Raw genomic sequence first — 24,208 nt, 5'->3', positions numbered from 1 at the left:
CCTGATTTCTGTGCTAGCAAATTCTGTTCTATGCTGTGTTCCTGTTGAATAATAAACCCTTATGTTTTACAACACTGGCTGGGAGTCACTGCTGACTACGAAGTTGGGGTGCAGGGACCATCTGGCTTCCCCAGGGGGCCCGTCAAGGTGGATCTGCTGCAGGAAGTGTACGGTAAGAACAGGGGTGCTGAGTGCTCTGAGGTCAGACCCAGGAAGGCCATAGCCAAGGAGGGTTTTTGTCCTGGACAGCGTGCCCTGAGGGGAGTCACTTTACCCAGCGTCCTGTCTGGCTTCACATTGAACAGTTCCAGAGCGTGAGGCCTGTGACTTTGTGACAAGCATTTTCTCGAGCACTTAGATATTGTTGGCAATCTCCCACACAAGCGCTGACTCAGCCTGCCTCTGCTTAGCTTCGTGTAGCCACGTTGGTCCCAGGATATTAGAGAGGCAAGGTGGATGAGGTAATACGTTTTACTGGACCAACTTCTGTTAAACACCTTGTCTCTCTGCGTAGCTTCTGAGGTCTGATAAGATCAAAGCCCAGGGTCGTATATCTTGCATCATCTCTTTAGCAGGAGCCTCCATGATAGCTCTAGAAGTCAAATTATAATCAGTGCCCTTTGTAATTGGGGAGTTTGTATCTGTGGTACTTGCTACAGAATTGTAGTCCTGAATCTAAAAAAAAAAACGGTTTGTGGCCCCTATCGTTCGGGAGATAACTTGGAAAACAAACCAAATGTAACCATTGCGGTGTCGCTTACATTAATCTGCCTGACACAATAGCTCTGAGTGGTGTGACTTGTCCCATTTCTCTCCATCAGGGCCTTGTGGATTCCATAATTCTGCAGCCACAGAAGATGGCATTTCGGAAAAATGCCATTCAGTTCAGCGTTTTTGCTGCAGAATTTGCTGCAGCCTGGTGTTTGTTTTCAGTTTCCCTGCCCTGCTGGAACCTGCCTGCAGCTTCCTCTTGATCTGCAGCGTTCCCCACAAGAAAAAGTGGGGAGGTGGAGTGGTGGAGTGGATTGCAGGGCATTCTCTGTGCACTGGTCCATGGAACCAGGCAGCCAAGGCATGGATAGCCAGAGATGGAGTCAGGGGAGCCAGAGGCATAGATTGGCAAGCTAGTAAACCTGGACTGCAGAGCAACTGAGAGCTGGGAAAATGAGCCACTGAAACTGGGGCTACTGACTCCTTCCTTCCCTAGCACACAGGGGAAGGAGGAGGTGGTTTTGGACTGAGTCACTGGCTGTCATAGGAGCAGAGAGCCAGAGAATGGAGCTGAGCTGCCTGGAGGGCATAGCGAAAATCCATCTTCAACACTAATCATTGTTGAAAATCATCAACAACTAATTTTGTTTGTGAGTATTTTTCCACTGTGAGCAACAGGAGTATGTGCGGGAGGGTGGAAAGGGAGGGAGAGAGAAATATGCTGGTATCTGGATAAAGTAACGTGGCTATGGAATGTAAGAATTTTGCTGCTGCAGAATTTGGTTTGGTCATGCTGCAGCCTTGATTATCATTTCACCTCATATCGGAGTTCAGCCATGTAAACCCACCGAACGGCGCATGAGCGATGGGAATATTTGAAGTAAAGCAAAAAGAAAAGGAGGACTTGTGGCACCTTAGAGACTAACAAATTTATTTGAGCATAAGCTTTCGTGGGCTGCTACTCTGAAACCTGAAGTAAAGCTGATGATGTTTCCATACATAGACCAGTCATAAATCATGATTACAGCTTGGGGTACATAAAGTAAATGAAGTTCCCATTTACAAATAAAATCCAGCAACTCAATATTTAGCACTGCAAGCCCTCAGTGAGCATTCAGCACAGCCTAAATGCAGCACGACACCAGGCCAACGCTGACCAATTACCCTCCAGCGTCATTCCAGCAGGGACTTTCTGCTTCACGTCATCTCAGCGAATTAGAGAATGTTACGGAGATTCTCTGAGCTCGTTTGGTCCCAGAAACACTCTATCTGATTCAGGTCAGGTGAGAAACTGGGATGCAGTGGGATTTCAAGGGATTAGAAAAGAATTTGCCTCTGGGAAACTCCTTCCTGCATCTGCCTTGGTTAAACTGTCCAGTGGAGACTGGAGTGTTTATAACTTGTCAGTGAGCTCTTTAGAGCTAAAGATGTGGCGGCATTTGCCTGTGGAGGCAAACCAGCCCCACTCCCTGTTCACTGTAGGTACCTGTATATTCGTTGAAAGATTTCCCTGTAAAGGGGGGGAATGGATTTGTCCTAGTTTGCTGCTCTGTGATGGCTATGAAAAGGAGAGTGGGGGAAGTACTGCTTGTTTTTGGGTTTTTTTAACTAAAAATTCAGGTATTGACAACCATGTTTTTCCTGGAAGACTCTAGAAGTAGGATTATGAAATCATGAGCACCAATGAAACATGATTGAATCAAAATCCCTTCTGCTTTGAGTTAGGCCATTTAGAATTTTGTTTTCATTACATCGCCTAACCCAATAAACCAAATATGCCTTTTTAATTATTACAATGACCTTATCTGGCAGGAAAATCACAGCAAGAAATATGAAGAAAGAACAAAAGCCAGCCAAGTTAGTACAGACAGAGGGTCTTTATTTAAAGGTACATCCACTCCCACTGAAAGCTTTGGGTTCAGTCTTCAGTAACAGCAGTAAATAATATTTATATTACAGTTGGGCCCATTGCATGCTTGGCACTGTCCCCGCAAAGAGGGAAGACAGAGTCCCTACCCTGAAAAGCATACAGTCCCTTTCTGGTTTGCTGAATACATATAGTAACCACTAGTTAGGCTGTGCTTTCGGATGCATAGCATCCACGGATGGGGCCAGGTTTTAAAAGAGCTCAGCATGCAGATCTCATGTGAAAATCTGGCCACTTATTTTGATGCCTAAATGGAGCTGAGCTCTCTTGCAAATCTGGCTCCGTGTTGATCTGTTTTCCTCAATCAGGTATGTCGGTGATCCCAGTAACTTCCTTCCATTTCGCATGCTTACCCTTTGGTCCTGGGAAGGCTAGATAATGGGTTCGTAAGTCTTGAAACAAGGTCAGGCCAGTCGATACATCATAAAGCAGCAATGACGGGCACTTTTTAAAGGTCATCTTTAAACTAATTTATCATTACTCTTTTAAAATAAAGCTTTGATAGCCTAAAAACAACTAGCAATAGGCAACAGACAGAACCATTTCAAAGTGTTTGCAGTGCCTTGGACTAGGCGCAGGCCTCGGGATCGCTCACTCATACAGTTTTTGTTGGGCAATCAGGTGTTTAACTATTGTGTTTGGAGTCCCGCAGGAAAGTCTGATTTCCCATCACGTAGGCTGGAGAGCAGGGACAGCAACTGAAATTAAAGCTTTTACAGCAGAGCGCTCTTTTGCGGGGGTGGGGGGGTGGGGGGGGAGAGAAGAACCTCAAAAAAACTGCCCTGTTCTGATATTTCAGTTGTTTTCAGCTCTATTGAAAACATTTATATTTTAACAAACAATTTATCTCTGGTTTTTTTCTGAAAGCCCCCGTGGCTGGAGTCTGGTAATTACGCAGGAATCTCTACTCCCATTTTAAAAAGCCCAAAATTTAAGTTTCTAGTCGTCTTATTTGGAGAGAAAAGCTTGAAAAGCTGAACTAGAAGCCCAGGAAGACAACCCAAACGTCATTTTTTTTAAATCTCATGCTGTGTAAGCCAATTTCGTGATTTGTGCATGCTTGGGATTGGCAATACAGGGTTCTCCTGTTTTTGTGCTAATTGCGTAATGTTACCAGCGACATGCACAGTTAAAGGTTTGCCCTAGTCTTCGTACGTGCAGATAGTCCCAATGAGTCCAGTGATACTACTCGTGTAGTAGGACAGGTTTACAGGCCTGGGACCTCTGCTTTTAGAAATATAGGCCCAGATCCTGGGCTGCATCCAGCCCAGCTCAGGAGTGGGAGTAAAAGTGGTATTAAATGACCTTTTACGCACTCTGCTGTGGGACCAACAGGCTGTTGGGCCAGTGCCCCGCATAGGGTACAGTAGCCTCCGGGAGTAAAGACCCTGTGGACAGCCTCCCACCCCCTATACTCACACACAGCAGGAGCCAAGAGGGACCCCGCTATAGCAGCTGTAGCCTACCTAAGGAGTCCCACATTCAGGAGGTGGCCTCAGGGTCCAGAACTCCTGGTTTTCCAGCTCTTTTGGCACCACTGTGCAGGGGCCAAGATCTGCCCCAGGTATTGGCCCACAGAATACCCATGATGTGGGTTGTAATTACTGGAGGAACCTTGCTTTTTGCATTTCCCTATTTTAAAAAACTATTATTTAACTGTGCAACAGAATTTTTGCATTAGCGCCTTTTGGGGGGTATTTAGTTTCCTTGTTTTTTTAAGGGGGGAGGGAGGAGGTTAATCATGTTAGTATTTAAATGTTCCCAGTTAAGCTTTCAAGCACCCCCCACAATAGGGTGGCAGGGGCAGCTATCAGACTGAGTGCGATGGAAGGAGAGGGGCCAGGGTGAGTCCTGTCTGTTGCTGGTTGGCTGGAGCCAGTTCCTTGCAAGGCCGGGTTAACAGGGCAGCAACACAGCTGTGAGCAGACCTCTACGCAGCAAGGTGCCCAACTTTATCCCCCTTCCATGTGTGGCCCCATCGTCTTCAGTCGGACTCATGAGAATAAAGGTTATAGGAGCAGGTCCCACGTTGGAAGTTCAGCCATTTGAGTCATCTGCAAATAAAGAACCTGCTCTTGACACTAGGAAATAATGTCTGTTTTTTACCCTTCTGTAACTTCAGTGTCTGAATCCACTCTGCCCGATTCTCCTCTTGCATATGCTGTTGGAAATGAGGAGTTCCTCAACTCAAGGTAACTGCATTTGCTGCTACTCAGCACTCTGCCGTAGCACTTCACAGTTTGGGGAATGAACGTTTGACAGATTTGCAGTCCCGGCTTCCTAGCACCATATTCCTGTCGGGGTATTCCCAACCCTATTGCTTTTCATAGGCTATCCCTTCATCCTTCCCATCCTATATCCCTGCTATGTGTAACATCTCCATGGTTCCCTTGTTCCTGAGAGCAGCCAAGGAAGCAGATGGATCTGTCATGAAAGGAAGCAAATGAGCCTCATGTTATTCTCTCTCTCTTTCAGAGTGAAGTCAGACCCTCTTCTGTCTCCCCGGGCTGAATATTAAAGCTATGGTGGCATTAGCTTCCTGTGATTGGTTGATATTTTGCTCTGGCAGAAATCAGCACCTGTTGCTGTATATTACTCTGTAGAGACTGAGCCAGACAAGAGGCTGAAGGCAAGACGGCTGCATTCAAGCCCTAGGTATGCCTTTTCTGGGGTTTTAACTCTTTTCAGCGAATACAGGAAAACCCATGGCCACGGAATGCTTGCCTGGAGTCCGAAGTAAGTTGCTGGCTAGCCAGGGATAGATCTGTGTACGGAAAGAGCCTGTAATTCCACTATCTTGAAGGACCTGATGGAGCGGGGAAGGGGGCTATTTTTGGAAGCTTCCTTGGTGTGAGTTAGTCGTGGAGTCACACTTCAGATCTTGGACCTGAGCTCGTCTCTGAAAAGTCGTTGCTGACATGAAGGTAGAATTGTAGGATTATTTATATGTTACCTCCATGGTGTCTACAGACATGTTAGGTTCTTTACAGAGTCCTGCACTAAGGCGTGTACAACCAACAGACCAAGTGTATGGTTGTGTGCGGGGGAAACACACCATAAGACATTCTTAGGTGAGTCTTTAAAAGGATTCAGAGGGCAAAGTGGAGGAAGGAGTTTGAATAGCAGAGACTATGCGTGTGAGCTGTAATTGCTACATTTGGCCTACGCAGTTGTCACAGTGTTAGTATCTTAACTGCTACTTTGTAAAATGCTTTGAGATCTCAGAGATCTGACCCATGAAACCAAAATCTGTTCTACTGGCTGGTGTAACCTGTTCTATGACCATTGGACCATCTACTCTGTTGAACACATGCTCAGGGTTCAGCTGATCGCCATATTTGGGGTCGGGAAGGAATTTTCCTCCAGGGCAGATTGGAAGAGGCCCTGGGGGTTTTTCGCCTTCCTCTGCAGCATGGGCCACGGGTCACTTGCTGGAAGATTCTCTGCACCTTGAAGTCTTTAAACCACGAGTTGAGGATTTCAATAGCTCAGACATAGGGGAGAGGTTTATTGCAGGAGTGGGTGGGTGAGATTCTGTGGCCTGCGTTGTGCAGGAGGTCAGACTAGATGATCATAATGGTCCCTTCGGATCTTAATATCTATGCGTCTACGAGACCCAAGCTGTCAGCTTAGGCTTCCTTGCTTTGTGAAGGCAGGGACACATGATGGGTGTGAATGGGGTTCCAAAATGTCCCTCATTCAGCTGTCGGAATCCTGAAACAATGGTGTCTGTGTGTAAGCACACGCCACCTCCCAGCCCAAAAGTTGTGTCAGATGTGATAGGGTATAAACGGCCCAGGTAACAGCCATTAGTGGGACTCCAGGGTCTCCATGAACCACATTTGGTATTGGCAGCGGATAGACCTCTGGTTTGTAGCTGTGTCACAGCCCTAGTCCAGTTCAGCACTTGGGAGGCAGGAGCAGCCAGTGAACTGGTGGAGGAGACGGAGAAATTCCAGCCGGGCTCAAGTTCTGTCGTCACCTCCCTTAACGCTGCCTGGGAAAGGAGGTTTCCTGCAGATGGAGCTGAGCAGCCGCAGCCCAGGACGGGAGAGAAATCGATGACTCAGCGCTGAACTGTTGAGACTGAAAATTTCCCTTCCTGGTAGACAGCAGCCTCACTCTCCTGTTTGCACAAAGCTTCTTGCTCCTGCAGCATCAGCCCAGCTTGGGCACAGGGTGAGGACAAGGACTTCATTGTTAGAATAGAGGGACACAGAGGGCAGCTGGGGCCCTTCACATCTTCAGGCGTCCCCCTGTGGCTACATCCTTCGCAACCAATGGCTGGTGCGGTGCCTAGGACAGGTATTGGAGCCCTGGGGATAGGTTTGCTATTCGGAGACTCTACCCAGGGACAAGGAGCTGAGCCCAGAAAGGGGAGTGAGCCCAGAATTTCAGAACTCACTGTGCAAGCCCTGCTTTAGGAAGAGTCCAACTCTGAACCTCCTAACAGTTAATGCACGTACCTGATGCATCCTGACTGCCCGCTAGCCTTAATCAGTTGAAAATGGGGAGCACAGAAGATTGCATTGGGGAGCAGCAGCACTGAAAGTGTTAATTGCTTTGGGTTTAGCACACGTGCCATTAGAACACTGGCATTCTGTTAATGATAGCAGGCCGACATTTCTACAGCACCTTTCGCCTCAAAGGGCTTTCGACATGGGAATTGCTTCACCTGTCCCTGCAATGCAGCTGTCTCCGAGGTGGAGCTCTGCGGCGGTTTAGCAGGACGCAGCAACACGGCCCAACAGTTAAGAGCAGGTCTCAAAGCAGAAGTGGAATTTGAGGGGGAAGTTAGAGAGACAGTGGCACTACCCAAATTGGAAGTTGTTCAGAACACCATGGTTTACATCTCTATTTTTAGAAAATTGCCATAGGGCCTTTAATGATGACACACGGGCTGGATCTCAGTTTTATGTATCCAAATTCCAGTAGAACATGGGCATTTCAAGTGGGGTGCACTGTTAACAGGATCTTAAGGACCTATGGTATTTTCCTGCTGTGATCCATGGAATCTTGATCCTTTAAACAGATATATGTTGTAAGGTTTCTGGTGTAAAGGGCTGAGCAGCAGACTGGGAGCCAGGAAACTCCTGAGATGTAATCCCAGTGCTGGCACTGACTCCTTCTGTGGCTGAGTCACTTAACCTCTCTGTACCTCACATTATTCCTCTTTAGAGTAGGCCTAGCCCGCAGCAGGGTAGTGAGAGTGTGTGACAAGTCTTTGAGATCCTCCACTGAAAGGCTCTCTGGAAGTGCTGCGGCTGGTACTGTTTGTACAGCAAGGCTAGCGATTGCTTGCAGCGATGTAGTCACACATGTATATGTTTCAGAGTAGCAGGCGTGTTAGTCTGTATCCGCAAAAAAAGAAGAGGAGGACTTGAGGCACCTTTAGGGACTAACCAATTTATTTGAGCAAAAGCTTTCGTGAGCTACAGCTCACTTCATGGGATGCATTGAGTGGAAAATACAGTGGGGAGATTTATATACACAGAGAACATGAAACAATGGGTGTTACCATACACACTGTAAGGAGAGTGATCAGGTAAGGTGAGCTATTACCAGCAGGAGAGCGGGGTGGGGGAGGGGAAAAAAAAACCTTTTGTAGTGATAATCAAGGTGGGCCATTTCTAGCAGTTGACAAGAACGTCTGACAAACAGTGGGGCGGGGCGAGATAAACATGAGGAAATAGTTTTACTTTGTGTAATGACCCATCAACTCCCAGTCTTTATTCAAGCCTAAGTTAATTGTATCCAGTCTGCAAATTAATTCCAGTTCAGCTGTCTCTGGTTGGAGTCCGTTTTTGAAGTTTTTTTGTTGAAGAATTGCCACTTTTGGGTCTGTAATCGAGTGACCAAAGAGATTGAAGTGTTCTCCAACTGGTTTTTGAATGTTACAATTCTTGACGTCTGATTTGTGTCCATTTATTCTTTTACGTAGAGACTGTCCAATTTGACCAATGTACATGGCAGAGGGGCATTGCTGGCACATGATGGCATCTATCACATTGGTAGATGTGCAGGTGAACGAGCCTCTGATAGTGTGGCTGATGTGATTAGGCCCTATGATGGTGTCCTCTGAATAGATATGTGGACACAGCTGGCAACGGGCTTTGTTGCAAGGATACGTTCCTGGGTTAGTGGTTCTGTTGTGTGGTTGCTGGTGAGTATTTGCTTCAGGTTTGGGGGCTGTCTGTAAGCGAGGACTGGCCTGTCTCCCAAGATCAGTGAGAGTGATGGGTCGTCCTTCAGGATAGGTTGTAGATCCTTGATGATGCGCTGGAGAGGTTTTAGTTGGGGGCTGAAGGTGATGGCTAGTGGCGTTCCGTTATTTTCTTTGTTGGGCCTGTCCAGTAGTAGGTGACTTCTGGGAACTCTTCTGGCTCTGTCAATCTGTTTCTTCACTTCAGCAGGTGGGTATTGTAGTTGTAAGAACGCTCTCCTGCTGGTAATAGCTCACCTTACCTGATCACTCTCGTTACAGTGTGTATGGTAACACCCATTGTTTCATGTTCTCTGTGTATATAAATCTCCCCACTGTATTTTCCACTGCATGCATCCGATGAAGTGAGCTGTAGCTCACAAAAGCTTATGCTCAAATAAATTGGTTAGTCTCTAAGGTGCCACAAGTCCTCCTTTTCTTTTTACATGTATATGTGTGTCATTCCGGCACTCCACCTGAATTCCATGGTCTTGGATGCCAGTGCTCCCCCTTGTCAGCTGCGTTGTGTGCCGAATGCAATGCATTTCTTTTACCCCTCTCTCTATTTAGCAAGACTCCCTGGAAGCGACATGGCAACAGGCACCTGCGAGGTATTGGAGAGAGACCTGGAGTGTCCTGAGGCCATAGAAGAGCTGCCAGGGCTGGCAGAGAGCATTCCAAGGCTGTCGAGGGAGGACGTGAGAAAAGGTACCTCACCCCCACGGTGACGCTGGTCTTCCCCAGCAATGGATGCACAGGCTATTCTTGCCTCCAAGGAGTTAAAAGGCCTTTGGGCTGTGCTGACACCATTGGAAATGTTCTTTGAGGTGTCTTGTGAGGGGATTATATGCTTAAGATCCTGATCTTTGCAGAGAGAATGGCTTATTGAAAATTATTAAGTGACCTTAGAACTTGCAGAGAGCTTAGTGCGGGCTTTTCGAGATGTGGTAAGATCCATGTCAGGAATATAGGCCTTAGACTATTTGCCTCATTCTTTAAAGGTGACCTCTAAAGGAGAAGATATGAGATTTTTATGCACAGTTTTGCTTCTTTATATAGCATTGCATTTTACTTAAAAAAGGCCCAAAAGAAGATTTTAAATGTTCTCTTTTCTGCATGTTTGCTTATACTAGGAATTCAGGGCCGTTGCACTCTTTTTCCTAGAACACTGTATGGATGTCTGGGGAACTAGTAGGGTTAAAACCTATATAGCAAGAGAGCAACACTGGATTGAGAGTCTTTTTTATTCAGACTGCATAAAATATTTTGGATTTTATGGCTCTGGGAATGCCTGTCACTCAAACCCTGACAAACAGTTGGGAGAAAAGCTCTTTTGTTAAAGATTCCTCATTTTTGCAGCTTTAATCAGAAAGTGGTTCCAGTCTATAACTCTGGGTCTTCTTTGGGATATCAAAGACTCCCTGTTTTCTGGAAGACCAGATTTAACATTCCTGATATTTCTAATGCAAAACACAAGTAGAATTTTGTAATTATTAATAAATAAATTAGGCCTTCTTTACACATCAGAAAGAAAAAAGGGACAAATTCAATTGTTCTTCTCTTGACATCACCTTTTAAATTACATTTCAGGAATCTGTATTTTCTTACTATTCATTGGTCCATGACTAGTGCTAGGGCATGGAGGTGGGGAATCTTACTGGTCCTGAAAGTCCTTTGGTAGTCCGAAGGTTAAAAAATTCCAGAGCTTTGATGAACATTTACACACACCATATGCAATTCAGACCCAATCCTGCCCCCCACTGAAACTAAGGAAATTTTGCCATTGATGTCAATGAGGCCGGATGGGACCCGTAAATCCTGTAGATTGCCCCAAGATAGACAAAGCCTCATAAAATTGAGGCATTATTTTAATGAGTTTGTGTTGAACTTTGATACATGCCAAACCAATGGAAATAGAAAATGACAATTGAGAGCTAAATAAGGAGAAACCCCATCATGCAATGACTGCATCATCGTATTTACTGTATCAAGCCACCGGAGAAATCCAAGTACCAATCTGCTTTTCCTTTTAACATCACATCACATCACAAATGAAGCGTAACAGCCAGAGTCTCAAGATCCAGTCATAAGGACCCGATTTTCAGAGGTGCTTTGTATCTGCCGCCAATTGCAGTTTTGGGTGCTCGCTCTGCTAACGCTCAGGCCCCTGGTACTACATGTCATTGGAAAGCTGGGATCCCTTCCGATGGGGCTGCTGCAGGGCTCCAGTTAGTGGGCTGTAAATGTAGCTGTGGAAGTAGGTTGCGGAGGAGTAAGATGGTAACCCAGGGGTCAGTGTCTCTCAATCTGCTCTGACTAGATAGAAACGTTATATTCCACTGGAAAACAAAAATTCTCAGCTTCCCAGGGGGTTATTGTCATCTTCTATAGTGCAGGGGTTTTCTGAGATCTCAGCTCTGAAGTAAGGCTGGGTTCCTCAGGCTAACTGTATTTTAGATCACTGTTTCAGGAATGACAATAACCAGCATCCAGCCTGCAGCCAGTGTCCTTTTCTAGCCTTGCAGATCATACAGCTGGGACACTGCAGTCCTGGGGTGTTTTCAGGGGATTCTTGTGCATCTCAGGTCATTAGTCACTCAGGCTCTATCAGGTTAGAACAGAGGTGGGCAAACTACGGCCAGTGGGCCACGTCCGGCCCCTGGGACCCTCCTGCCCGGCCCCTGAGCTCCTGGCCCGGGAGGCTCGCCCTCTCCCCCCGCAGCCTCAGCTCACTGCGCCGCCGGCACCACGCTCTGGGCGGCGGGGCTGCGAGCTCTTGCCGGGCAGGGCAGCTGCAGAGCCGCGGCCTGACCCGGTGCCCTGTGCTGCGCGGTAGCTGGCTCCAGCCGGGCGGCGCGGCTGCCTGTCCTGGTGCCCTGGGCGGTGCAGCTGCAGCGCCACCAGCCACCAGTGCTCCAGGCAGCGCGGTAAGGGGGCATGGAGCGGGGGGGGGGGGTTGGCTAGAGGGCAGAGGAGTTCGGGGTGGTGGTCAGGGGGCGGGGGTGTGGATAGGGGGCGGGGCGGTCAGAGGGCAGGGAACAGGGGGGTTGAATGGGGGCAGGGATCCCAGGGGGGCAGTCAGGAAGGAGAGGGGCAGTGGGTGGCAGTCAGGGGCAGGGGTTCCACGGGCAGTCAGGGGACAGGGAGGGGTGGATGGGACAAGGGTCCCGGGGAGGCCGTCAAGGGACAGGGACTGGGGGGTTTGGATGGGGCAGGAGTCCTGGGGGGGGGGCACATCAGGGGGCAAGAAGTAGGGTGGGGTCAGATAGGGGGCGGGGGCTGGACCACGCCTGGCTGTTTGGGGAAGCACAGCCTCCCCTAACCGGCCCTCCATACAATTTTGGAAACCTGATGTGGCCCTCAGGCCAAAAAGTTTGCCTGCCCCTGGGTTAGAGAGGGAGGCCCTCAGCCATTGCCAGTCAGTTTGAAATACAAAGGGACAGAAAAGGGACAGAAGACCTTAGTGAGCTATACCCTCACTGCACTGTTGCACTGTGGCTGCAGTTTCTAGCACTGCCTGACGTTGACCCTGTTTTCGGTGCATCCCTGGAGCAGAGAAGGAAGCCAGGAGGCCTGGCCAGCAGCTAAATGTGTTTTGAGGGGAACATCACTGTTTCTCCCTCAGCTTTTTTTTGCCTGGGAGGTTCAGGGAGTTTGTCCATCACTTTCAGTAGCCTGGCGCTTGCCAGCTCCAGGCTCCATTCCAACACCCAGATTTTTCATTTGAAGGCCAATTGGGCTGCTGCTGTGAAAGTGAATTTTCAGTGTGGCAAACTGAGAACTGGCTTTTAACTCCTGCCTACTACGTCTAATTATATGTGTGAAAACCTGCCTTGCTGAGCGATTACTTATTTGAGAAAAGCACCCAGACATCTTCCCCGGTAATTGCATCCTCTTCACTGCACAACATAGCACTACTTCAGCCCTGGGATCCGGCACGAATTCATGGGCCCCGGGCAGCATGGTAACAGTTTTCAAGTACATAAAAGGTTGTTACTAGGAAGAGGGAGAAGAATTGTTCTTCTTAACCTCCGAGGATAGGACAAGGGGCAATGGGCTTAAATTGCAGCAAGGGCGGTTTAGGTCGGACATTAGGAAAAACTTCCTAACGGTCAGGGTGGTGAAGCACTGGAACAAATTGCCAAGGGAGGTTGTGGAATCTCCATCATTGGAGATTTTTAAGAGGTTAGACAAACAGCTGTCAAGGATGGTCTAGATAATACGTAGTCCTGCCATGAGTGCAGGGGACTGGACTATATGACCTCTCGAGATCCCTTCCAGTCCTACGATTCTGTGGTCTATATAGAGGCTAGGACCTTTGGGTCCAGATGCACAGCTCCTTGAGTGAAAGGAGAATTTATTGATGTAGTAGTAGTAAGGCTTTTATCTTCTCTGCAGGCCAGCCACTAGGTGGCAAGATGATCACATGCTGTGAGCCCCTCGTGCTGTCCATACTTTGTGTTTATAACGTAATGTATGTTTTATCTTGCTTGCACTTGTTTTTCACAGATGCTGAGGTGCCACAAAGCGAAGAGGAGGTAAACAGCAGCTCACATGTAAGTAGCATCTGTCCAGTAACCCTGTTTATAACTATCTCCAGCCTTACGGTCTCGATGCTGAAGGCCCGGGCGATGTGACACTAGACGTTTGCAACAGCCCTTAACGGCCTACAAGAAAGGCAGCAGAGGCATGGTCTTCGGATCTGGGGGGCAGGGTGGGCCCTTTCCCAAGCTTTGCCTGCATACTTGGTACATCCAGTTAAATCAGCAGCAGGGCCTTGGATTCTTATGATTTTGATAGATTAAATTAGCACTGGTGAGAGGTGCTGGATTGACAGCCTTGGAGAGTGAAGGCCTCCGCTTGCCCACAGCAAAGGTGCAGGTGCAGGGCAAGCACCCACTGTATTGTCGTGACAATGTGCCTTAATTCTGGCCAGGAGGGGCTGCTCCTGTACGTAGGAGGGGAGTCCCATGGCCCATTCAGTCCTGGGCCTCAGATTGCCGGAGGGGGGGAGGTTTCTGTTGGGACTAGGCCCACTTCCTATCAATCATTTAACACCGGCCACCACACAGCCATCAGATGGAAGCCATCTGCAGTTCTTATCAAGCTGGGCTGGACCTAGACATGAAAGGCTCCATAGCTCATTGTCCTGATCCCTCCATTCCCTGGGGGAAGAGCTCCTGGCATGTGCTCTCAAAACTTCTGCTTCATCAGCTCCAGGACTTCTACAGGAGTAAGGACATACAGGCTCAGATCCTCCCTGGTATTTAGGCCCCTAACTCCCATTGATTTCAGTGGGAGTTGGGAACCTAAATACCTCTGAGGATCTAGGCAATAGTGCCTCAGAAGGCCTTACAGTACAGGAGGAAAGCAGCAAGGAGACCATTGCTTGTTACTTGTAGGCATAAGACATAGCTTGGCTCAGGGGAACAGGGAGGAAGAGACCAGTCACAGGTGTGGAAAACTGCCTCCCATAAACTACTAGGGCTAAGGGGTTATGCTCAACTTGGCATTGTGTGAGGCAGCAGGAGAGAAGATACTGGGCAGGAAGAGCACTGTTACTAAGCATCCAACAAGCAGCAGAATGTGCAAAGGAGAATAGGCTCTTAAAGATTATTGAAGAGCTGGGATATGGGGTGCAGGTGCTCAAGGGTGCTGATGCAAAGGAGAGTTTGGGAAGCTGATGCAGATGCACTGGGGGGTGATAGAGGAATTTCTGGAGTGCCAATACATTGGTCTTGTGGGGAGTTGCTGAAAATACCACTGAGAATGTGATAATGGAAGAAATAAGACTAGGAGCATTTAGCTGGAAGACAGGAGTGAGAGGAGGCCAATCAGACCTCCTGCCTACCTCATCCCATAACAGAATAGCAGGAGAGAATTCACTGAAATGAAAAGGAAGCCAATTCGCTGAGAGAAAACCTTCTTTAGAACATCACGGTGATCAGATGGCTCAGTACACAGCCCCCTTGTGGCCCATCAGGGCACAACTCACCCAGCCTCAGGTATCCACTGGTAGGTCACAGTCTCTCACGGGGTCCAGTGTAGCTGGGCATTAACCCTCCAGCCAAGGCACCTTTCAGTCCTTTCCAGGGTACTAAGGTCCAAGGAAATCAGGAAAAACCACAACTCAAAACAGGGAAATGTAGCAAACCTTCAGCGGGACCCCACCCTTCTGTTCAGGGCTTTGTCTTCCAATAACCAGTACTCCAGCCGTTCTCCTAAGGGTCAGTTCATCCCTTATCCACCCAGCGAGCTACCCCAGTCTCTGGGCTGTAAGCAGGCTTCTCTCACAGCAAGAGAAGCAGAACTCTGCACTCCTTCTGGGCCAGCCCTGCATTGGGCTAGGTCTCCTTCTTTTAACCCCTCTCTCCATGCCATCAATTTGCTGCAGGGATAGTGGGGCGGGGTCAGTTGGGTCTAGTGACACTAGCTAAGATAAAACTATAAAAGAAATCAGTCCTCCTGCTTCAAGGTGTAAACTAATCCTCAGAGGGGGTCAGGACTGACTCCCTGCAGCAGCTGCTTTCTCACAGTTCGATGAATCGTGAGGGTTTCCCACCTTCCCCTGAAGCACATTACATTGGCCACAGGCAGATCCAAACTACAGGACTGGCCGGGCTATTGGCTTTATGCAGGTGAGGAAATTCCAATGTTCCCCACTGGGAACAAAAGCAAGAGTCCTTTCTGTCGGCAACATTTAGCTGGAAACATGGCCTCCTTGGGGCTTTGAGGGGAATCACAGCCCACCCGTGCGCAGTCAGAGCCAAAGGTATCATCAGTCAGCTGTTGCTGTCACTGATCCGAGTTGACTGGCAGCTCTCCCCCATCTGCTGTGAACCGGTGCCTCTGACACATTTATTGATGAGTCAGTCGTACTGCACCTCTGCAGTTTGATTCATGGGGCAGCCCTGGTTTCTCTGTACCCTAGCAGGAAGGGACTAGAACCAGAACCAGGCCTCGATGCCTAATTTATCTCCATTTCTAAGCTCCCTCTCTCCAAAGGATCCGTTGTCCTCTGGGCAGACACGTCAAAGCGGATTAGCGGCTGCAGCTAAGCAGTTCTGCAAAGCACTTGTGCTCAGCAAAATGCCTTTTACCAAAGGTTTGGCTCCCATTCACGTGCCAGGGATTCAATCACATAAATAAAATGAACCAACAAGAGTGTGATTGTATCCCGAGCTCAGCACGGCACCACTTCCCCCCACAACCCCAGCCAGTTTCCAGAGGAGGTTCTCTGGGGCGGAGTGGGACACTGCCCTGGGGGGTATTGTATAATGCAGGAGTGTTTAGATGCAGAGCAAATACAGAAGGGGATTCTAGTAGATCTCTCACACTGTGGCTGATACTCGGACCCTGTCAGGTTCAGCTTCACAGTGGATCATCAAGCAACATGTCGAGCCTGTGAGATTAGACCGAGAGTGGGGTAATGAATATTTCCCCTACCCCTGAGGTTTTTCCCTTTGTGCTGCCATCTCTTCTCTGGCTTCTAGGCTTTGACACTCAAAGAGCACTTGTTGGCAGGCACTGTACCACCACGATTGGCTCCTCAGCGTGCCATGGCCCACAGAGCTTGGCAGGCCCTGAATAGGGCCTCATGAGAATGGATCCAGGGGTACAAACGTGGCCCAGCGCAGTCATTAGCTAAACTGCCCACGTGCAGCATAGGGAATCGAACCGCTCCCAAATATAGGCCTTGTCACTTGACCTCAGGGAGAACCTCCAGCAGCTGGCACTAGTATTAAAGTTTTATCCTCTCTAGGCAGCACTCGCTAATGGGCCTCATAATTGACTACGTGTGAGTGAGTCTGGCTCTCTCCAGCAGAGGGCAGTGGTGCACCTCCCCCCACCACCACATTACAAACTGCAGCCCCCCCTCTGTCCTTGTTCCCTTCATTAGACCCACTCTCCCGTCCTCTCTGCCTGCCAATGACTCTTCCCTAGTGGGGGGGGGGGCACTGTAAACACGAGAGCTGTGAGCAGCCCGACCAGCCTTGCCGGGAACTGCGTTGCCGTCTGTTGCGAGTCCCACAGATTGGTCAAGGCCAGGAGGGTGGCAGTCTGTCCAGTTCATCCACCTCTGGGGTGGAGGGCGATAGCTGTTTAACAGTCCTTAGTCCTCGATAGTTGGTCAGGAAGTGGAGAAGAATACCGTGCTGGTATATGGAATCAGTCCGCCTTAAACAGGAGGTGTTTGCTAAAGAAAATGGCGAAGTGCAGACAGACAAACAGCCAGGGTTTCACACAGATTGAGTCCCAGCTATGTGTCTCCTCTTTGCCAGGCACCACGTCTTGTCGAGAAGTCTGTGCAGGCAGCATCTAGAGACATCTGGTGGATGAATCATATCTTGCAATCATTTCAGATCATTGTAGCTTGTTGCTGAGGGGATCCAAACTGTCTCTGGCTTGGAATGTAGCTAACACACCAGGGTAAAAGCCTCCACTGTTGTGGTGACCAGAATGGGTCGGGGCCTTGGTTTTACATCTCATCTGAAAGACAGCAGCACAGCCCCCCCGCCCCAGCACTTTGCTGAGGCATTGGCTCGATAAAGTATCAGAAAGAAGAGTGCTACCTACCAAGTCATTTCCTGCAGGAGCAGGCCTCCTCTTAGAGGCCTCCTGCCCCAGGACCTGGCCCAGCCCAGCCCAGCCCTATTTAGCTTTCAGGAACTGGTGTGATCACTTCCTTGCCATTTTTAGCTTAGCATAGCTGTATATGTTCATCTTATTTCTAGCCACCTGTCACATCCTGGCTGAAATGTCCTAATGTAATTGCTTCCATAATGTCCATCAGTGGTGAGTTCCATAAGTCAAGTATACATTGTGGAACGTATTTCTTGTTTCCCATGTTCACGTCGTCCAATCATGTGACGGCCACAGTGCCAGGCACTGAACCAGGGACCTCCAGCGAATACAAGCACAAGCTGTGGAGCAAAGCAGCTTCCTAGCTAGGGCCCTATCAGCCACCTGGGCTCTCGACTGGGGACAGAAGGGGCCCTAGAACACCCGTGCACCAGTGGGTTACAACCACACTGCTTGTTTTTTCTCCATATCAGTTGCAGACAGATCCCCTGAGCGGTTTTGCTTCTCTTCCCCTGGCTGCCCTGTTTGTGCTGGCCATGTGACACATTCACTTTCCCTCATCTTTCAGGGGATAGAGAAGGAGGAGAGGAACACGCTGCACGTCGTCGAGAAGGATCTAGACGAGTTTGTGGAAAGCATGATTGACGCCCCAGTCACGGAGAAGACAGTGACGAGGGTAGAAATGGTGGAGGAGACAGCCAGCTCTGCTTCGCCACAAGGTACCCTCGTGTGTAGTGTGCGGGAACACAGTGGATGTACAAATCCTCTCTTTAAAGCAGCTTAGCAATTCTTGCGTCAGTGCGTGAGGCACAAACCCTTCGGTCTCCATTTTTCCCATCAGCCCAGGAGCGCTGAACCCTAAAGCATGGTGATAGAAATGAATTCTCTTCTCCATCCTCCCAGTCCAATTCCACGGGGAGCTGCAGGTATCCACCACCTCTGAAAACCAGGCTGCTTATTGAGCTGCCAAACTTTAGGGCCCTGCTTTTGAAAATGTTGACCTAAGTGGCTTGCCCCTATTGAGTCACTGAGCCTGGAACAGAACCCAGGAGTCCGGGCTTTAGTTATCCAGCCGACCCCCTGCTGGACAGTTTATAATAGGCCCATTTTGAACCTTGCCGGTAGAGCCACACAAAATTGCACAAACCGGAGTAGCTTGATTCCCTCCCCGCAGGGGGAGCCAGTGAACCCCAGGTGGAGCTGGGTGCGAGGATCCCCACTTATTTCCTCTCCTCCTTATGCTCCCAGCCCTGCGATGGGGACACTCCCGGCTAGCTGGGATACAACAGGACAGACAGGTGTCCCCTGGGATCGTACCATTATGTCTCCTTTGTGGCCAGACTAGGTGACGTTAAGGGATCCCTGTTCCCCCTCTTAGCGTGCTTAGCCCATTCCCCCAGGTCAGGCCTGCTCCCCTACTGTAACATCGCTTTCTTTGTGTCTCGCAAGTTCCCAAGACCCTTCCCACGAAAAGGAAGGCCGAGCCCCGCACCACCGGCCCCATGAAGGAGGAGAGCCCCTGGGAGGGGCTTACCCTCAACAAGTGCATTCTGGTCGCCTCCTTTGTCGCTCTGCTAAGCATGGGCTTCCAGGTCTTCCAAGGTGAGAGACGTCAGAGCAGCGAGGCTGGGAGCTGCGCAGCATCGAGGGTCGTCCCGGGGAGCAGCCTGTCCTGGGGGGTGCTGGGCTTGGAGACGGACCCCCCTTTGCACACCCAGGGGGCGCGGGACCGAAACACAGAACTGGGACAGAGGGGGGGGAGCTAGCTCTGCTGCTGACCATGTAGCACATTAGTATTAGCAGTGCCAGCTAGACCCCATCGTGCAAATTACACAGCAAGAGCCATCTCTGCCTCAAAGAGCTTACAGTCACCCCAGGCAAGACCGGTGGGAGGGGAAGCAGAGGCACAGAGAGCGAAGGGACTTGCCCAAGCTGGCATAGCAGGTCTGCGGCAGAGCTGGGTCTCTGCACTCCAAGCCCAGGGCCCAGGGATTTTGAGCAGATTGGAAAGCAAGAAGCGAACTCCTGCTGCCAGATAAACTTGTTGGGCAGTGTCCGTACTGGGTCCTCGTGCTAGCCCAGGACAGACGGACAGGGCCCCGAGCTGCAGGGCAGTTTGTGGCCGTTTTCTGTCATTTGCTGGGGCTCAGACTCCTCCAGCAGCATTCTCTAAGCCTGGAAGATGAGGATTTAACTGTGAACTGGAATTGTGTAAAGAAATCTGTTTGGGAGCCCAAACCCGTCACCAGATCTCTGTGCACGCAGGAACCAACCAGTTACAGAAGCTCCTCCAGCACTTACTAGCAAGGGCAGCAGAACTGAGTAACCTGTAACACCTAGATCCGTAGGGCAGCGTTTTCAGACTAGGCACCACCAGCCATACTGAGACCTGGCAGTAAAAGAGGGCTCAGGCAGGGCATCCAAAAAAAAAACAGAGGCACCCACAAGTAGTGGGCACTCTGAAAATGGTGCCTGTCCTCACTCTGGGCCTTAGTTTCCCCATCTGTAAGGATAATGACAGTTACCTGCCTATCACCCAGGGCTTGTCTACATGGAGACACTAAGGAAAATTAAGCAAAGGTGTAAATTTAAAGTGGATTAGTTCAACCACATTAAATCCTTGTGATTATCTTATTCAGACTTAATTCATTTTGGAAGCGAATTAAGCAAACTCTGATAAAAGCCATTTTTTCTGAATAAGAGCATCCACACAGCAAGTTAATGTGGTTTAACGAGTCCACTTTAAAAATTAATTTGGATTAATTTCCTGGAGTATCCCGTATTGACAAGCCTCCACAAGGGGGAGTGAAGGCAAGCCTTGGTACTGCACTTTGTGAGCCCTGGATATTATAGATCTAGAAACAAAATGGATCCACACCACCCGTTCAGATCTGAACCAGCATGTCCTCCTTGTTCAGGCAGTTCTGGGTCAGGCTTTTGGTTTGGGCCTATTTCTAATGCATTCCCCATTGAAGTGTAACCAGCTCTGGGGTGGAAAGCAGCAGCTGTGTACCAGCACACAGGAACGCTGCACAGTCTTTCCCTCTGTGCATCTCCAAAGGGCTGAACTTGCCCACTGTCTCCCCCTTCCCAGACGTCATCGACATAGACGACGAGGTTCCCGAAACACAGCCCAGACTGTGGGCCCAGCCCAAGCGCTGCCTGCCCGAGGATGGTGCCGGCGAGAGGGTAAGGCGAGGAGCCGCAGTGCAGAAGGGGCCTGGGAGGCACCATCTCCGAAAAGCAGCCTTTGGGCTCTGCGGGGGGAAGAGGGGAAGGTTTTAACTCTGCCCTCCACTAGTGATCGCATTCGCGTGCTGGGCTAGAGGTCATGGCAGCAAAACCCATTTGGGGCACCCTGTCAGGGAGGGAGCTGGGGGGGGGAGGTGTCTGTGTGCCATCCTCTCCTCCCCTCCCTCCCCCCAAGCAAACCAGAGAAAATCAGCCAGTACGTCATTGAAGCACAGAGCCCTCCGAGCCCTTGAGTCCCCAAGAACGGCTTTCACCTTGGACAGGGCCCATCCTGCAGCCCTTACTCATACAAGCAGTCAGTCCCATTGAAACCAGGGGGTGACACCCATCAGAAGGGCTGCAGGGGCAGGCCACAGCCACCTAGAGCCTTGGGACCCATTTGGAGAGGAGCCAGGCCAGTCTAAGCTCATTGGGCCCAATCCTGCAAGACACAGGCCCCTGCACCCCTGGAGTAGATGGAAACTGAGGGCACTTTCAGGGACACTCGCCATGTCCCAGAATCAGGCCTAGCTTCAGTAAGTGCTGAGCTGGTAGAAGGGAGCTAGAGAGCTCACAGCTGCAGTATTGGCTGCAGTGCTGGCAGCCCTGGCACCAGATACCCCCTGAGAAGGTCCCATCTGCACTAGCAGTGACTGACCTTCCCAGCCCCTCTCTGTAACAGGTAGGAGGTCTGCCCTGCAGTCACTAGGGAGCGCTGACCTTGTCTGGCTGGCTGCTGCTCCAAGTGCCCTGGGGCCACAGACGAGCCTGGTAGGTCACTTGTCGCTGCTGGCCACGCCAGAGCGGGGCCAAGGCTCTGTGTAAACAGGAGGGAACGAGGGCAGGGTCCTGCATGGAACTGCTTTTGTCTTCTTTAAAGCTGGCGTTAGCTCCAGCTGCCATGGCAATGGCCAGACAGACAGACGAGGGTCCTGGTGCCCCGGGCTGGCCTAGGACCCAAGGGTAAGAGTGGGCACGTTGCCTTGCGCTGCTTTCCCCTGCAGGGAGAGCTGTGGTTTTTCAAGAGCTGGTTGAGCTGGCTGGAGCCGGAAGAAGCAGAAGATCCGGAAGCTGAGGTGGAAGGAACGCAGCAAGACTCCCCAGCCAGGGCAGAGCCAAGAAGAGGGCAGAAGAAGCCGAGCGTGCTGGAGAAGGAGGAAGAGAAGCCCAGAGAGAGTGTGGTAGCTCAGCTGGAGAGAGGCGGCAAGAAGGAGATGCAGCCCAAGGACAGGCCCGCAGAGGGCCAGGCCAGCAAAATGCACAGGGTGCCCCTAGCAGGCTCTGAGGAGGAAGAAGAAGAGGAGGAGGAGGAGGAAGAGGTACAGCAGCGCAGCAGCAAGAGAGCCCGGGGGGAGGGGAAGGAGGGCAAGCGGAGGGAGGGGAAGGAGCGGCCCAGGCGGGACGAGGGGAAGGGCCGTCACCCCAAGCCCGACTCCCCAGCCCAAGGGCCAGGCCGCAAGGAGCACAGGCATGATGAAAGCTGGAAGCGGGACTCTAAGCAGCAGCGAGGCGAGCACAAGGGCCGGAAGCCGTGGGAGCAGCACAAGTTCAAGGAAGGCAAGAGACACGACTGAGAACCTGCCCTCTCGCGTCTGAATATTCCTGAGCAAGGGGGATGAACAACACTGAATCTGGGGGCACCCAAATTCCCTGCCCCCCAAGGCTCCAGCCTGAAGGCAGTGCTTAATCAGCCCAGCACCAGCCTGTCCTTTCATCCCCGAGAGCCACGCTCACGTGAGAGATTTGCTGGCGATTGTTTTCCCCTCCATAAACATTGCTTGTTTGCCGAGTTCCCCAGGAATTAAACACACCTGCCATTGATAGCTTTGTCCCTGCCTGTGGCTACAGAGAGGCAGGGGGGTTTTGTGGTTAGAACCATGGAGTGAGCGGTGGGAGATCTGAGTTCTGGTCCCAGCTCTGCCACTGACTTGCTGGGTGGTGCTGGGCAAGTTGTCTCACTTCTTTGTGCCTTGTCTTTCCCCAGCTGTAAAATGGGGATGATGATACTTTGCTATGGCCCAGGGGTCGCTGTGAGTGCAGGTGAGAAGTTTTGAGATCTCCATGTGGAGCCCTGCCTCAGCGCTGGGTATCGCTGCTGGAGTGGGAGAGCAGCCAGTGCTGTCATGGGCCTCTGGTGCAACTTTGGGCTCCCCCGAGTTTGATGCTTAAAGGAGAGCCGAAAAGGGGGGGATGTTTGTCCTTTCTTGCTTCATGAGAGGTTCCCCAGCCCCACCAGAAATATTTTTCTGCTTGTTTTGTGACCTTAGAAATAATCAGACTGTCCAGGTATTGCTGGAGAACTCACTGGAGGTTTTGCATGTTCGAAGAGCTCTCTCAGGGGCCACAGGTGTCAGTTTTTAACCTGGAGAGCTTTTCTCCCAACTGTTTGTCAGATATCTGAATTAAATGGATGTTAACAAAACCAAACCAAAAGAAAAAGGTTCTAACAGCCTGAATCGAAATCCCATTCCCTTTCAACGATTCAGGTTTCAGACCTCCATGGTGACCACGATGCTACAATCCTACTCGTTTTCCAATCATCCCTAGAGACTTCTAAGGAAAGCTGAAGGGCTAATGGCAAAGCCAAGCAGGTGGGTGCTGGGGTGGGGGAAACCTTTTAGTTCCTTCTAAGGCACGAGCAAAAAAGGCACAACCCCCTATTTTCCCGTGCGGCCCCGTTCAGGGGCAGTTTGAATGTACAGAAACACAAGCGAAGTGTGCTACTTTTCAATGCTTTAGTAAGAACACAAGAAGCACTGCAGCCCCAAACAGCTGAGGTAAATAGTTTATTCTGACCTCTATTGAGTTAGCAAAAATGTCCTTTTTAATAATGTATTAAACTGAATGGTTTCAAAAACAAATCTGGGTCAAGATTTTTATAAGTTTAGGCGAATCAGCAGAGCACTAGGTGCGTGGCAAAGGCCTGTAACCTGAGCTCCCCATCAGCTTCCGTGGAGCTGCAGAAGCCCCCAGGTCACTCGGGGATTCTGCACCAGGGGGCTGACTGTGAGCTACACCCAAGCAAAGCCCTGGCTGGTCTGGGGAGGGGGTGTGCGCCCACCAACGTTGGGATTAGCCAGCTGCGATAAGTGAGGGAGGGTCCCCAAAGCCCTGGTGAGCAGCAGATCTTTCCTTCTCTCGCTCCGCTGTCAAGCAGCCGCCTCCTCAAAGCATTGCTCCAAAGCACTGGTTCTCAACCTATTTGCCCTTGTGGGCTCCAGGTGCAGCTCTGTGTGTGTTATAGGGGCTGCATCCACACAATATATACACTCCCTGAACGGCCCTGAGGATGTCACATGGGCTGCAGCTGTGTGCTGATTGGGCTGCAAGCGGCCTGCGGGCTGAGAACCACTGCCCTCAAGAGCCACAGCGCACTCCCTCCATGTGGGGCTGAGTTGGCTGCCCCTACAGCACCCTGCTAGACCCCTGGGGCAGACTGCAACCCCCTACCCTGCCCCACCCCGTCTTCCTGTCTTCAACCGCACAAATGTTGGAGCGGATTTGGAGTTGAATTGAGAGACTAGGCAAGCTTCACCCATAGCAGTGCCATGCCC

General features: G+C 50.4%; 1 protein-coding gene across 6 annotated transcripts; it reads left to right on the top strand.

Moving 5' to 3' along the window:
• The first annotated feature begins 821 nt into the window (after positions 1–821).
• Positions 822–23,467, top strand: JSRP1 (junctional sarcoplasmic reticulum protein 1). Of its 6 annotated transcripts, none has more exons than XM_074939514.1 (8): positions 822–1,361; positions 5,114–5,374; positions 9,411–9,548; positions 13,350–13,396; positions 17,992–18,142; positions 18,873–19,025; positions 20,518–20,612; positions 21,659–23,467. In XM_074939514.1, exons 2-8 carry the CDS (start codon positions 5,344–5,346, stop codon positions 22,226–22,228), a joined length of 1,185 nt encoding a protein of 394 aa, XP_074795615.1. In that variant the 5' UTR covers positions 822–1,361; positions 5,114–5,343; the 3' UTR covers positions 22,229–23,467. The 6 variants fall into 6 exon arrangements, with proteins under 6 accessions (XP_074795615.1, XP_074795617.1, XP_074795619.1 ...); XM_074939516.1 differs by having other exon boundaries at positions 823–1,361; positions 5,114–5,293; positions 21,659–23,463; XM_074939518.1 differs by lacking the exons at positions 822–1,361; positions 5,114–5,374 and adding an exon at positions 5,425–5,562 and having other exon boundaries at positions 21,659–23,466.
• Positions 23,468–24,208: the final 741 nt, after the last annotated feature.

The sequence above is a fragment of the Natator depressus genome, chromosome 25 (assembly GCF_965152275.1).
Source record: "Natator depressus isolate rNatDep1 chromosome 25, rNatDep2.hap1, whole genome shotgun sequence".
In the NCBI taxonomy this organism is placed as follows: domain Eukaryota; kingdom Metazoa; phylum Chordata; order Testudines; family Cheloniidae; genus Natator; species Natator depressus.
This window is presented reverse-complemented; position numbering and strand designations above follow the sequence as displayed.